This window comes from Solenopsis invicta, chromosome 6 (assembly GCF_016802725.1).
Source record: "Solenopsis invicta isolate M01_SB chromosome 6, UNIL_Sinv_3.0, whole genome shotgun sequence".
NCBI lineage: Eukaryota > Metazoa > Arthropoda > Insecta > Hymenoptera > Formicidae > Solenopsis > Solenopsis invicta.
Window position 1 is genome coordinate 2002407 of NC_052669.1, and position 12463 is coordinate 2014869.

The 12463-nt window shown below is 30.8% G+C and overlaps 3 protein-coding genes across 6 annotated transcripts; 1 reads left to right on the forward strand and 2 right to left on the reverse strand.

Annotated features, from left to right (window-relative positions):
• Positions 1-1356: 1356 nt before the first annotated feature.
• Positions 1357-6347, reverse strand: LOC105197935 (actin-related protein 1). Its single transcript, XM_026130593.2, has 7 exons — positions 6145-6347; positions 5708-5772; positions 4440-4766; positions 4011-4320; positions 3718-3891; positions 3496-3558; positions 1357-2829 (listed from the first exon to the last, which is right to left on the reverse strand). The coding sequence occupies exons 1-7, from the start codon at positions 6190-6192 to the stop codon at positions 2686-2688; spliced, it is 1131 nt and encodes a 376-aa protein (XP_025986378.1). The 5' UTR covers positions 6193-6347; the 3' UTR covers positions 1357-2685.
• Positions 6348-6372: 25 nt separating this feature from the next.
• Positions 6373-9344, forward strand: LOC105205252 (coiled-coil domain-containing protein 25). 2 transcript variants are annotated; one of them, XR_005575016.1, is made up of 6 exons: positions 6373-6531; positions 6659-6706; positions 6789-6880; positions 7964-8346; positions 8890-9021; positions 9129-9344. XR_005575016.1 is itself a non-coding variant. In XM_011174582.3 (5 exons), the coding sequence occupies exons 1-5, from the start codon at positions 6507-6509 to the stop codon at positions 8969-8971; spliced, it is 630 nt and encodes a 209-aa protein (XP_011172884.1). In that variant the 5' UTR covers positions 6373-6506; the 3' UTR covers positions 8972-9267. The 2 variants fall into 2 exon arrangements, 1 of the variants encoding a protein (XP_011172884.1); XM_011174582.3 differs by having other exon boundaries at positions 8890-9267.
• LOC105205254 (queuine tRNA-ribosyltransferase catalytic subunit) lies at positions 9057-12431 on the reverse strand. Of its 3 annotated transcripts, none has more exons than XM_011174585.3 (8): positions 12308-12431; positions 11938-12130; positions 10845-10934; positions 10546-10699; positions 10310-10442; positions 10065-10226; positions 9791-9959; positions 9057-9723 (listed from the first exon to the last, which is right to left on the reverse strand). In XM_011174585.3, exons 2-8 carry the CDS (start codon positions 12106-12108, stop codon positions 9379-9381), a joined length of 1224 nt encoding a protein of 407 aa, XP_011172887.1. In that variant the 5' UTR covers positions 12109-12130; positions 12308-12431; the 3' UTR covers positions 9057-9378. The 3 variants fall into 3 exon arrangements, with proteins under 3 accessions (XP_011172887.1, XP_011172886.1, XP_025986377.1); XM_011174584.3 differs by having other exon boundaries at positions 12207-12317; XM_026130592.2 differs by lacking the exon at positions 12308-12431 and having other exon boundaries at positions 11938-12172.
• Positions 12432-12463: the final 32 nt, after the last annotated feature.

A 12463-nucleotide genomic window follows, 5' to 3' on the forward strand; every position in this document is an offset into this window, starting at 1 on the left:
TTGTGTGAGGAAAGAATTAGAATGAAACAATTCAAACGGGAAACATAAACTGGCAAGCCTGATCTAATTAACGAAGAGTCCTATTTAAACACGATGCGATAGAATATACCCACTCACATGAGCTGATGCATAGATATTTTCTGCTGTATCACCAATCAAAAAATTTTATATTAAATTAGCCAATCGACGATGCGAATCAAAATAGGACTCTATAAAGGTTGGTTTATAAAAGCTGTAACCATAAGAAATTGGTCAATCATAGTCGTTTTATAGAAGAAATCTATACTCTTCATTTCGTAAGAAAAAATGGTAATTGTTAAGAATACCCACTGCACCTCCGATTTTGACGAAATTAGGCTCATTTGACGCGTTTTCACTCAAAATGAAAGAATCTGGCAAGAAAAAGTGTCGCTCTGGCCCGTGAACCGAGATATCAAGCGTTAAAGTTGGTGATTGCACAGGTTAAGATACCTGTCATCTCGGCGTTATGTAGCAAACTGAGCATGCGCTGTGGTCACGTTTGCATGCTGGTGACCGCATGCGCATGCGTTTTAGTAACTTAATTTATTTAAAAAGTGTTAAATAAAAATTTTGAAATTTATGAATCTGTACAATATTTCTTATAATAACCCAACCTGAATCTTAGTTTTAAATAAAAAATTGTTTTGCATGAAAGTTGAAACTACCGATGTCTGTTTTCCAGTGAAATTAACTTTTATCTTAATTTGCATGATACAAAGCACTTTCCACGTGAAGCCAGGTTGGGTTGGGTTAAAAAAAGGATGGCGGGGGGAGGGGCGAAGCCCCTCCCCCTTTTAAGCATTTACTTTCCGCACGATAACTTAATTAATTTATTCATTTATCACTGAATCACTTATATTGCTCTGTATTTATGTTTCAAATTCGCGCACTTTTTGTATGTGTGTGCCCATGGAGCATGCAAACGTGCCCAAAGCGCATGCTCAGTTTGCTACATAACGCCGAGATGACAGGTATCTTAACCTGTGCAATCGCCAACTTTAACACTTGATATCTCGATTCGCGGGCCAGAGCGACACTTTTTCTTGCCAGATTCTTTCATTTTGAGTGAAAACGCGTCTCTGAATTATGCGTAATGTATGTTGAAAAAAAGTTTAATATCTGTGTATTAGAGGATCTCTACTGTGTACATCATTTATGATATATATTAATTAATATTTAACAAATACATGTCTAACTATATATCATATTTGTAAATATTATTTTTAAAAAATGTAGAAAATATAATACACATAAAAAAAATTAACAAAACTATATTATTTAATGACGTAATTTGCATGGATTTTTCAACCATTCCAGACATATGTAAAGCCAGTGTGTATTGTACAGTTGTTTATTTAAACAAAAATACATTTGTTAAATAATTAAAAATGGTATAAACACTCGTTAACACTAGCTTTTATATAGATACCTTTGCAGGTTGTCTTTTAAATAATAAATTGATTCAGGCGCATTTTCTAAATACAGTACTTCTGTCTCGTGTAGCATTTCATAGTTTTGAGTATTTTTCCATTACATATGCGACGTTAAGTAATTATTAACAAGTTTCTGAATGTTCTTGATATTTTTTTTCTCTCTGAACAGTGCAAGCATATATTTATGTATATATATATAACGCATAATTATAACGTACAATTCTAACAGATATTGTATGACAATTTGCGTGTGTTAAATCCATTTCAACTGAATTATTGCTCATTATTTTTAAATATCGTCTTTCTTGTTACATAACGATAAGAACATCGACAAATTTCCCAATAACTAAATCCCTATTCTTATCACAGCTAAAGCACACCATGTAAATAAAAGGTATCAAAGATTGTGTTCTCCTTCAATATTTAATATACATTTAAAAATCAATATAGCTCATGCGATACAAAGTATGTTGGAATTAATTGTTTAATATAAAGCTACAAATCTCGACGTTACAATGTAATTGTAAAAATTCATATTTTAATCACATGCACTTGTGTGTTTATATAAAGATTATAGAGATTTATTTTTACGAAAGCGTACATATTTACAAATGTTTTGCATAAATGTTGCTGCACATAGAAATTACAGAATACCTCGTTTCACTATATTGAAGACGAAATAAAGCATTCTTTCTTAATAAGTGAAGATCGTGTATTCTATTGTAATACAGATGTAATACAGATGTAACAGGAGTGGGCGCATAGCATAAATATATAAATATAAATAAATAAATTCTATAAACGATTTGGAATTTTATGTTTGACATTAACCCATTTGATTCAAAAAGACATTATTTACATTTTTAAGGGATCTTGAGATGTGCTAGCTTTTTTTTTACTTTTACAGTCTTTGCAGAAATATTCACGTATTTAATTATGTATATTGCCACAACCATGTATATACTTATCAAAATAAAGTCACATTAAATGTTTAAAATAAAAACAAATCAAAACGGTTTTTGCACTATATATCGTGTGAACCTTAAAAAATATGATTAGAAACGCCTAATGACTCTTGGAAATAATAGAAATTATAAGTTGCTATCCAACAATTACAAATTATGCTTACTGCGATACATTTTGTTATCGTGCCGAGTGTGTGTGCCATCATTTCGTATTATAATAAAATTATTCGATATATAACATTTTCAAAAGCTTCTCTAAATTAAGTTCAAAATGTTTTACGATGAATAGCCCGTATACCGTCTTCATCGAATTCTCTTTTGCTCACCCACATCTTTTTGAAGGTATCTAAGGAAGCCAAAATAGAACCTCCAATCCAAGTACTGTACAATCGTTCCTGAGGCGCGGATATCTGTTGTAAAAGAAATAAATCTTTAATGCTATGCTTGAATATATTATAAGATATTTAAGACCATTAGATATTGATAAGCGAACAAAGTAATTATAAGTATACTGGGGCAGTGATGGGATAGCAATAAGAATCCTATCTTGTGGAACTAAGTCGATCCCGAGTTCAAATCCCAATTGGATCCATTTTTTCATAATTTGGTTTCAGACGTGGGATAGAACTTGCGTGCTTGCTCGATGTTTGTTTCCTCCATTAAAAGATTGTGTTTTATGATTCATTTATGACAGGCTAAAAAGTTTAAAGGTGGCTACCGTTCAGGAACACTTATTATTGTTAGCTGAACTGTAAGATATTTATGAAATTATTATTGAGCATTAAAATGTTTTGAATCAATATAGCCATTTTCTCAATTTAAATTTGTTTGATACACTTCCCAATCATTAGGATATCATTTATACTGAAGATATTTAGAACTGTAAAATTATTTGATAAGCAAGCGGAATAATTACAAGCATTCGGCTATACGTTTACGTCTCACCTTCAGAACAGACATAAACAAATCTTAAAACATAATTTTTTAATCGAGAAAACACAAACACTAAATAATAGACAAACTCAATTCTACCTTTGGTGCAAATGATGGAAAAATAAAGAAACCGATTTACTTACCCTTATTTTAATGTCTTTTGGCGACATCCTACGAATCTCCGATAATAATCTGTCACCAAAACCCTAAAAAGAAAATACAAGAATTTCATTACAATATTACAGTAAATTTTTGTTAAAAATAGAAATATATACATACATACATAGGCATATATATATATATATATATATATATATATATATATATATATTTCTTTATTTTACATATATTGATATAGTACTTACGCGGAATAATGTCGATCCTCCCGATAATACGATGTTTTGGAATAAAACTTTTCTCAAATCCAAATCGGACTTCTGAATAGAATATGTTAATACTTCATGAAGGCCTTCACATTCTTCACCTATCAAATCTGGTCTAAATAGCACTTCAGGCGCTCTAAATCGTGCTGGACCAATCTATATCAAATGAGACATAATATATAAAGAGTTCAAACTTGTTATTTCAAAATTACGTATGACATTACAAACGTTAATACTTTTTTGGTAATTATTACTAACTCAAGTAATTTTATTACCTCCAAGTGACTGCCGTCAGGTAACACATATTGAAACTTCTCCGTCTCTATTGTTTCTTCTTTTTGGGGATTACTGGCCAAGTAGCATGCTCGCTCTTTAATTATTCTGACAATTTCGAATTCCGCCGTGGTTTTGAAATTGATACCTTCTTTACGTAAAAGTAGCCTAAGGTGCCTTGTAACATCACGTCCTGCTATATCAACTCGCATTATACTGTGAGGCATAGCAAAACCTTCATAAATAGGTACAGCGTGCGTAACACCGTCACCAGCATCTAGAACTACTCCCGTGGTTCTGCCTGTCGCATATCTGAATTGATAAATAACAAATATCATTGTCACGCAATCAAATATAATAATTCCAAGATTATTTCAAAAGTAAAAAATTGTAAATAATTTTAACACTGATTATCATAAAAGGTTACTTACAAGCTAAGTACAGCTTGCATGGAAACAAATAAGGCTGGGACATTAAATGTTTCAAAAAATATTTCGGCTGCCTTTTCACGATTCTTTCTGGGGTTTAAAGGTGCCTCCGTAAGCAAAACCGGATGCTCCTCGCTGAATGTAGCTAACTGATCTTTACTATAAACGTAAGACCAAATACGTTCCATATCGTTCCAATCTGTGACCACACCATGTTCCATTGGATACCGAAGAGATAAAAGGCCACGATGCTCCTCTGCTATTGGACCCACAAACAGATCTCCTTCCAAAGCACCAGCCATAACACGTACATGTTTTGGCCTTCCAATGCTTAAGATAGAAAATGTATATTAATTTTTTTCCAATGCTATACACTAATGTACATATTATATAACATTTTTAATGACATAATAATTTTTTAATTAATCTTTTTTGTTATAAATTATAATCATTCTCAATTTGTCCAGAAAAATATATCTCATTAAAAAAGAATAGATTAGAAATAATCTTCAAATTCAATTAATTCAGAACAACTTCATCCACACTTCAATTAACCAAAGTTGAGTAGTAACTAATTAAAAAATCAAAAGTAGTAAAGTTAATAACTTTTAACATAACTTAATTAATTTTAAATAATTTAATTGTTGACTTTAACTAATTATTTTTGAAACACATAAATTTCAATTTATAAACTTTTTTCCTAAATTAAAAATTTATCTATAAAAGAGCAAAAATTATTAAAAAAAATTATAAAAAAGTTTGCACATAAAAACAATATTTCTTTATTTTATATAAACTTGATTTACAAATAAAATATTAAATTTGCTTAATCCATAATTGTTTTGAATAATTTAACTATAAAAAATTATAAATTTCTAATTCAATATGAATAATGCTTTTCAAAATTAACTTTTAATTTAAATTAATATTAATATAACTGAGTTAGTTTTTTATCCATGTAACTTTTAACATAATTAAATTAATATTAACTTACCCAATCCCACAATAAACTTATCAAATAATGCCTATTATTTTATTAAACTGTAGTATCAATTTCTTATAGTTCAAAATTGAAAGATTAAACCACAAAAAACAAATATAATTTAAAATTTGAGACAAATACAGCTAAAAACAATTTTACTAATTGAATTAATTGAATCAAAGATTTTGATATAGATATCTTCAATATACATCAGGACAACTTGCCATCTAACAGCAGCTTCTATAAAACAGGAAGCACTTTTGTCAATAGCGCTCTCCCTGCTACTTACTAATTCGGAAATCTGCATTTAGGTATCTGGTCGCCCGCAAATCCCGCCTTGATCACACCGGATCCCTGAACAGAATAAAATCTGATGTAATGACAATGCTATCAATCCTAAACCAAAAAGTTTGTAACATCATCATCATCATCCATTATCATCATCATCACCATCATCATCCATCATCATCACCATCATCATCATCAATATCATCATCATTATTATCATCATTATCATCGACTGGATCATTGATGTCGATAATAATCACCAACAATGTTCTCTTTTAAAGTATCAAAATGAATAAAAATCGGGACACAACGCGAAAAGAAGCATTCAACTGTCGTGTTCTTTTAAGTGACAAGTCCTCGTCAACGTTGACGGCCGACATTGAAGTTTGACATATCGCTCGCTTTCTGGATGGGAGTGAAAGGTCAGGAGGCACTTACGTTATCAATAACCACCGGCTGATTAACGATTACATCGTACGGCTCCATAATACGAAATCGGAATGTCCACGCGACTTTGTTTCGATCGAGAACCCACGACCACGACCGTAACCCCACAGGCACACACCTATCCTTCAAGCGAGGCGTCTGAATGGTCTGAAGGGAGTCATCAGCGATCCTGCGATTCTCGAGGATCGTTTCTCGAAGTGCGTCGCGAGCAGTCGTACCAACTGCAGTCACCAACGCCAGATTAGGTTAGGTTAGGTTGAGTTAAGTTCGACAACACCTGACAACACCATTGTCGGCGAAAATATTGACAGCTGATTCCATTACACGTGCTTCACTCGAAATTTTCGTCAATAATGGTTTACTATTTCACAAGCGAAGGTAATTTCCACTTTCTCTTAAAACATTATTTTCATGTTTAGCAGACCCACAATAATATCCTAAGTTATTAATAATACTTTGTAATTATCTGACTGGACTTTAACACTTGTTTAATCTTCAATTGCAGTTGTACAGCCAACCGTTACGTTATTTATGGGAATTGACAAATACGAGAGTGAGTAAAAACTCCGTTTGTAATCATTTATAATTAAAGATTTATACATTATCTAATGTGATTTATTGGATTCTGCTCATAGATGAGGATCTTATTAAGTGGGGCTGGCCAGAAGATGTATGGTTTCATGTTGATAAATATTCGTCCGCCCATGTGTATCTTCGATTACGACATGTAAGCTTAATTATTAACAGGATTAAAAAGTAATGGATTATTTGTCGTTACTATTATAATTACGTTTTTCAGTAACAAATGGATAACAATGTTACGTAACATTAATGGTAACACAATTATATTTTGTCAAATACAATAATGATTTGAATAGTTTTACTATGCACACAATTTCTAGAATCATGTAGATTGAGACTGGTATTGTCAAAACTGGGACAACTTTAATATTCCTTTAATGCTTATTTTATTTTATAAATTGTAGTGATCATGACATAAAAGTTGCACATCTACTTTGTGCCAAAAAGATTGAGGTTTAAATCCACCTGGAACATATCAGATTTTTAATTGATCACTACCTCGTTAAAAGGCAATGGCAAACCACTTGACACTGGATTATCATCATTTGCATCATTAAATGATGATTCAATGTCAGCATTGAAATAATTGTTAAATTGTACTGGAATACATTATGGATAATTTGCATTAAGATCTTGCGTATAACACTTTTAGCTCTTTGATTTGAATTATTTGATCTTCAATTAGATTACTTTCAATATTCTATAAATATAAAATAAGCAATTAGATCCAATTTGGCTCATTAGCCCTTTTTTTTTAGTATTTGTTTTATTTATAGAATATAATGACAGGGTATCAGAAATTAACTAAAATTTGTATATTATTTTAATTATATAAAAGTCTTGAACTGAAATACGAGACAAAATTTATTTAATTTTTATTAATAATGAGAAGTCAAGTGTTATATATGTATTATATATGTTTAATATTTATATACCTAATATAATATATAAAATGTTAGTATATATAAAAATTTGAACCTTATCCCTTTATTTAGGAAATAAAATTCTATATTTTCTCTATTTATATTTATTACAGAAATTTGTATATAATATTTTATTAATGTCAAGAAAAAAATAACAAAAATATTAATAATTTGTTAATTTTTAAGTAATGGTAACGATAAAGAATTACTTTTAATTTTGCTAACCCTAATTATTAATTAGCGATTTTTTGTTTATTTTGATACTAAACAATAATATAAAATTAATCGTCTTTTTGAAATTGTAGGGTCAGACAATAGACGACATTCCTAGTACTGTATTAGAAGATGCAGCACAGTTAGTAAAAGCAAATAGCATTGAGGGAAATAAAATGAACGATATTGACGTCGTGTATACAATGTGGTCGAATTTGAAGAAGACACAAGGTATGGAAGTCGGTCAAGTTGGCTTTCACAAGGACAAGGACGTTCGTAAAATTCACGTTGCTAAACGAATGAATGCTATCGTGAATCGACTTAATAAGACGAAACGTTCGGAGCAAGTAAACTTTAGAGCCGAGAGAGAACAGAGAGATAAGAATGAACGAGAGGACAAAAAGAAACTTTTGAGAGAGCAGAAGGAGAAAGAAAAGGCAGAGGAAAAACGACGTCAGGAGGAAGCGGAAATGAGGTAAACCAATTTTATAATAGTATAATTTTATAATATAAATAATATCAACTAAAAGAGAGATAAATTACTAAAGGTGTTACAGACATAAGTTTTTTTGAAAGACAATTAATATTTTATTATATCAATTAATTCATCTCATAATTCTGTACATAAAAGTATTAAAATACGATTATCAAAAAATTAATAGTTTATAAGATTTTTAATATTGTATGTCAAAATATGCCAGAATAAAATGTAAAAATATCTCTTATTGATTTTTATTTCTATTTTAATACTTGTGTTAAAATGTTCTGTTAAAAAAAAATATCCACTTAAAAAAACAAAGATGACTTTCAAATCTTCAAAACTAGTCCACTTAGAAGCTAATTTTATCATATGATTTTATATTACTTTGAATATCAAACAGGGTTGATAAAAAACAAAAATTTTATTTCACTTTGCTTAGTTTTTTTTTTTAAATAATAGCTTGTAACACTTTTAGTGATTTACTCTGTATGAAACATAAAAATTCTATAATATAAATAAAAAATTATCACTTTTTAGGAGCTATAATTCCCTGTTCAACACATCCAATATGACTTCAAACACAGAAACCAGTGGATATGATTCAGACGATTTTATGTGATGACGCTAATACTTATAGCGCACGCTTCATTCTCCAGTAAGATACACAAAGTGAGAAAATTCCAAAATAAAAAGTGTAAAATATCTTTTTCAAATATAAGTATTTATTTGATTTATAATGGTTCTTCTTTTCAAATATTGTTCTTGCTAAATTGTAGATGTTTCTATGACACGTGAATCAATTCAAAATGAATCAAACATATATAGTTCTTACATAAATACTTAGAAGAAGTTCGCAAGTACTTAGATATCTTACTGTAATTTCAATGCAATGAGAAAAATAAATTTTAGAAATAAGTTACACGGAAATAAATTACAAAAATCTTTATATTTATATAGATGAAAATTCTAAATAAATATATGTTCTAGAAAAAGTATGTTAGCAGTATTTTTCGTACAAATTTAGTTTTACAATAGAGTAACATTGACAGCCTCTAAAGCGTTAATTATCCATGTTGGATAGTCTTTGTTGGGATAAACTGTCAACATATAATCCTGTATGAATCTAGGGAATCTTTGCGCTTTTATACTGTCTCTAATGTCCCGCATAAGTCTCATTTGAAATGCAACATTGTGAACAGTCAATAGATGACATGACACTGTCTCTACAGTGGCAATTTGATGCAGATAAGCGCGTGTATAAGTCTTGCATGTACTACACTCACACGATTCGTCTATTGGTTTCAAGTCCTTTTTGTATTGTGCCTGCCTCAAGCTGAGCTGTCCTGTTTTTACCAGTGCGCAACCAAACCTCTGAAAGTTTCAGTTTAAAAATTTCTACATTCTGCACATTTAACTGTGTATTTTATAAAATACTTACAGCGGTTCTCGTCGGGAATACGCAATCATACATATCGATACCTAACGCACTACATACAATCAAGTCCACTGCGAATCCAACACCCATGAGATACCGTGGCTTATTCTTTGGAAGGATATTCGTCGATATGTGGACCATTTTCCAAAAATCGTCCTTGCTCTCACCGCCACTGAAATTATAAGAATCATTACTATTGTGTAAGATTTTAATATTTATATGTTGTAAAAAAATCCTTATTTATCAGCTGTATATCGACAAATAATCTAGTGTTTACCTCAAACCTCCTACGGCATACCCGTTCACCTCCCGTTTAATCAACTGGTGTGCACACTCGGATCGTAATGTGGGATCGAGACCACCCTGTACAATCGGAAATATACTTTGTTCATCTGGTTTTTCATGCGCTGACAAACAACGGTCTAGCCAACGTATTGTTCTGAAATTATATTAAATAATGCTCGTTTCTACAATACATAAATAATATACAATTTAGAAATGTATTTACAAAGATAATTATACCTGTGCATTGCTTCTTCTATCCTTGGCCCAGTTAAAGTACTCTTAACGACATCGTCAAGCTGCATGATTATGTCGGCTCCAATTGCATTTTGAATTTGAATGGAATGTTCGGGTGTCAGCATGCATTCAGACTCTGTGTGAAATGTTATTATAAACATTATTATAAGAATTAGTTGAATTACATGTCAGTTATGTTTGAATGTATTCAAAAATATATCTATATATACATGTAGTACCATTGTACGGTGATTTAAACTTAACACCTTCCTCTGTTATTTCTGCTAATTGTAACAATGAAACCATTTGAAAACCGCCTGAATCCGTCAATAGAGCTCTTTTCCAATTCATAAACTTGTGCAAACCTCCAGCTTTGCGAAGGATATCTGCACCCTATCAACATAGAGCGTATATTTCAACATAATACAATTTAAATTATTTTCATAATTTTATATAAATTTAAAACTTAATTCCCGAACAAGACAGATTCACTTAAATCAATTATTTTTCTTATGCTATATAATGTATAATTTCTTACAGGTCTGTTTCCAAGATGATAGGTGTTCCCAAGAATTATTTGGCAATCTAGTTGCTCCAGTTGCTGGGGCAATAATCCTTTTAATGTTCCCTGAAAATTGTGTAATGACATTTTTTACTGTTATCCAGATTGAATCATAGTCATTGAGATTTTTTAATTGCATCTCTATTTTAACATGTATATGTCACATCTCAAAACATTATCAAAAATTTAAAAATTTTATAGATTATGCAATGATTACATTTGAGAGTATCTTTATAAAACTTCACATAATTCTCTTATTAGTTAAATAGTTATTTAAATTTTTATTTATTCTTGATTCTTATATAAAATTGCATTCTATAGTATTTGTAAATTTGATAAAGAAGTAACATCACTTAAATTAAATTTTTTATATATACTATAATAATAAAACTAAATATTAATACAAAAGTTTATTTAGATCTACTTACTTGTTTAAAAATTATTTACTTTAAAATTATATCAAAATATTCAATTGCATTGCAATGCATAAGTCATTATAGGCAAGTTTTTTTAATACATGAATTAATCAATTGCATTCTGTGCAAATGCAGCTTTTACAAAGCAAAGTTGCATCTGTATATAATGCAATTGATCTATCAATGAATTAAAAAACTTTTGCTCCAATTGTAAGTCATTCATTATCTTGTTCTTTGCAGCTGATTTCAAAGCAAAAATTCATTCATGACATGACTTAAAACTTTTTTTGGTTATTGATTAAAAAGAAAAAGAATAATCTAACACTAACAAATCTACAGCTTTTAAATGTCAATAATTTTTAGCTGATATTGTATAACAGTTAAAATATTTTTAATTCAAAATTTCAAAAAAGAATATCAAAGAATTGATATTTTTTAAAGTGGAAGCTTTGAATATACAAGTAAGAGAGAGAAAGAGAGAGAGATTTTTTAAATAATGTATTGTTAATGTCAAGAAACATTAACAGAATTTTAATTTTAGGCATTATCAAGATATTTAATATTGAAAATTAAAAGATATTCTTGAAAAAATTGTAGAGCTTTAAAAGAGTGTGTTTTTAATATTTCCCGTGAAAGGAAGAAGTTTTATAAACCTGAGTTCCCACTGGCATAAACACCGGCGTATCCACGTGATGATGAACAAGCGTCATCCTGCCGGTTCTGGCTTTCGTGGTCTCACATTCAGTGAACACTTCGAAAATCAACGGAGCCTTCTGATTTGCCATTTTCACCGGCGATCCACCGAATCCCGCGTTCACCGTCATAGAGTATGACTTGTAAAGAAATCTAAACATAGAGAAAAAGAAAAAAAAACTGTAAATGTCTCGCGCTGCACGTCCCCTCACGAAACACGAGAGGTTACATCACGACGTCATTCTCTCCACGTGTCTTCGGCCTTCGTCCCGGTCACACACGCAGCCTCAAACCTCAAACTTGAAACACATGCGTATCCCGTGGACTTACTGGACACCCTGTATACCGATGTGCGCGTCTAAATAGAGTCACTGACCACTGTCAACCGCTGTCGCACGTCTGAACTGTGAGACAGGAAAGAGGCATAGCCGACAATTGCAATTATACCCGCGACACGCTCCGCAGATGTTCGCGTTATGACGGCCC

Coding starts and splice junctions, on each gene's coding strand:
- LOC105197935 (XM_026130593.2), bottom strand. CDS start 6,192: ATGGAGCCGTACGATGTAATCGTTAATCAGCCGGTGGTTATTGATAAC. Junction 4,767..5,707: donor AAATGCAGATTTCCGAATTA/GTAAGTAGCAGG, acceptor TTCTATCTTAAG/CATTGGAAGGCCAAAACATG. Junction 3,892..4,010: donor CTGACGGCAGTCACTTGGAG/GTAATAAAATTA, acceptor CATTTGATATAG/ATTGGTCCAGCACGATTTAG.
- LOC105205252 (XM_011174582.3), top strand. CDS start 6,507: ATGGTTTACTATTTCACAAGCGAAG. Junction 6,532..6,658: donor TTACTATTTCACAAGCGAAG/GTAATTTCCACT, acceptor CTTCAATTGCAG/TTGTACAGCCAACCGTTACG. Junction 8,347..8,889: donor CAGGAGGAAGCGGAAATGAG/GTAAACCAATTT, acceptor ATCACTTTTTAG/GAGCTATAATTCCCTGTTCA.
- LOC105205254 (XM_026130592.2), bottom strand. CDS start 12,138: ATGTTTAGATTTCTTTACAAGTCATACTCTATGACGGTGAACGCGGGA. Junction 10,935..11,937: donor TTATGCCAGTGGGAACTCAG/GTTTATAAAACT, acceptor CACAATTTTCAG/GGAACATTAAAAGGATTATT. Junction 10,443..10,545: donor GTTTAAATCACCGTACAATG/GTACTACATGTA, acceptor CATTTCACACAG/AGTCTGAATGCATGCTGACA.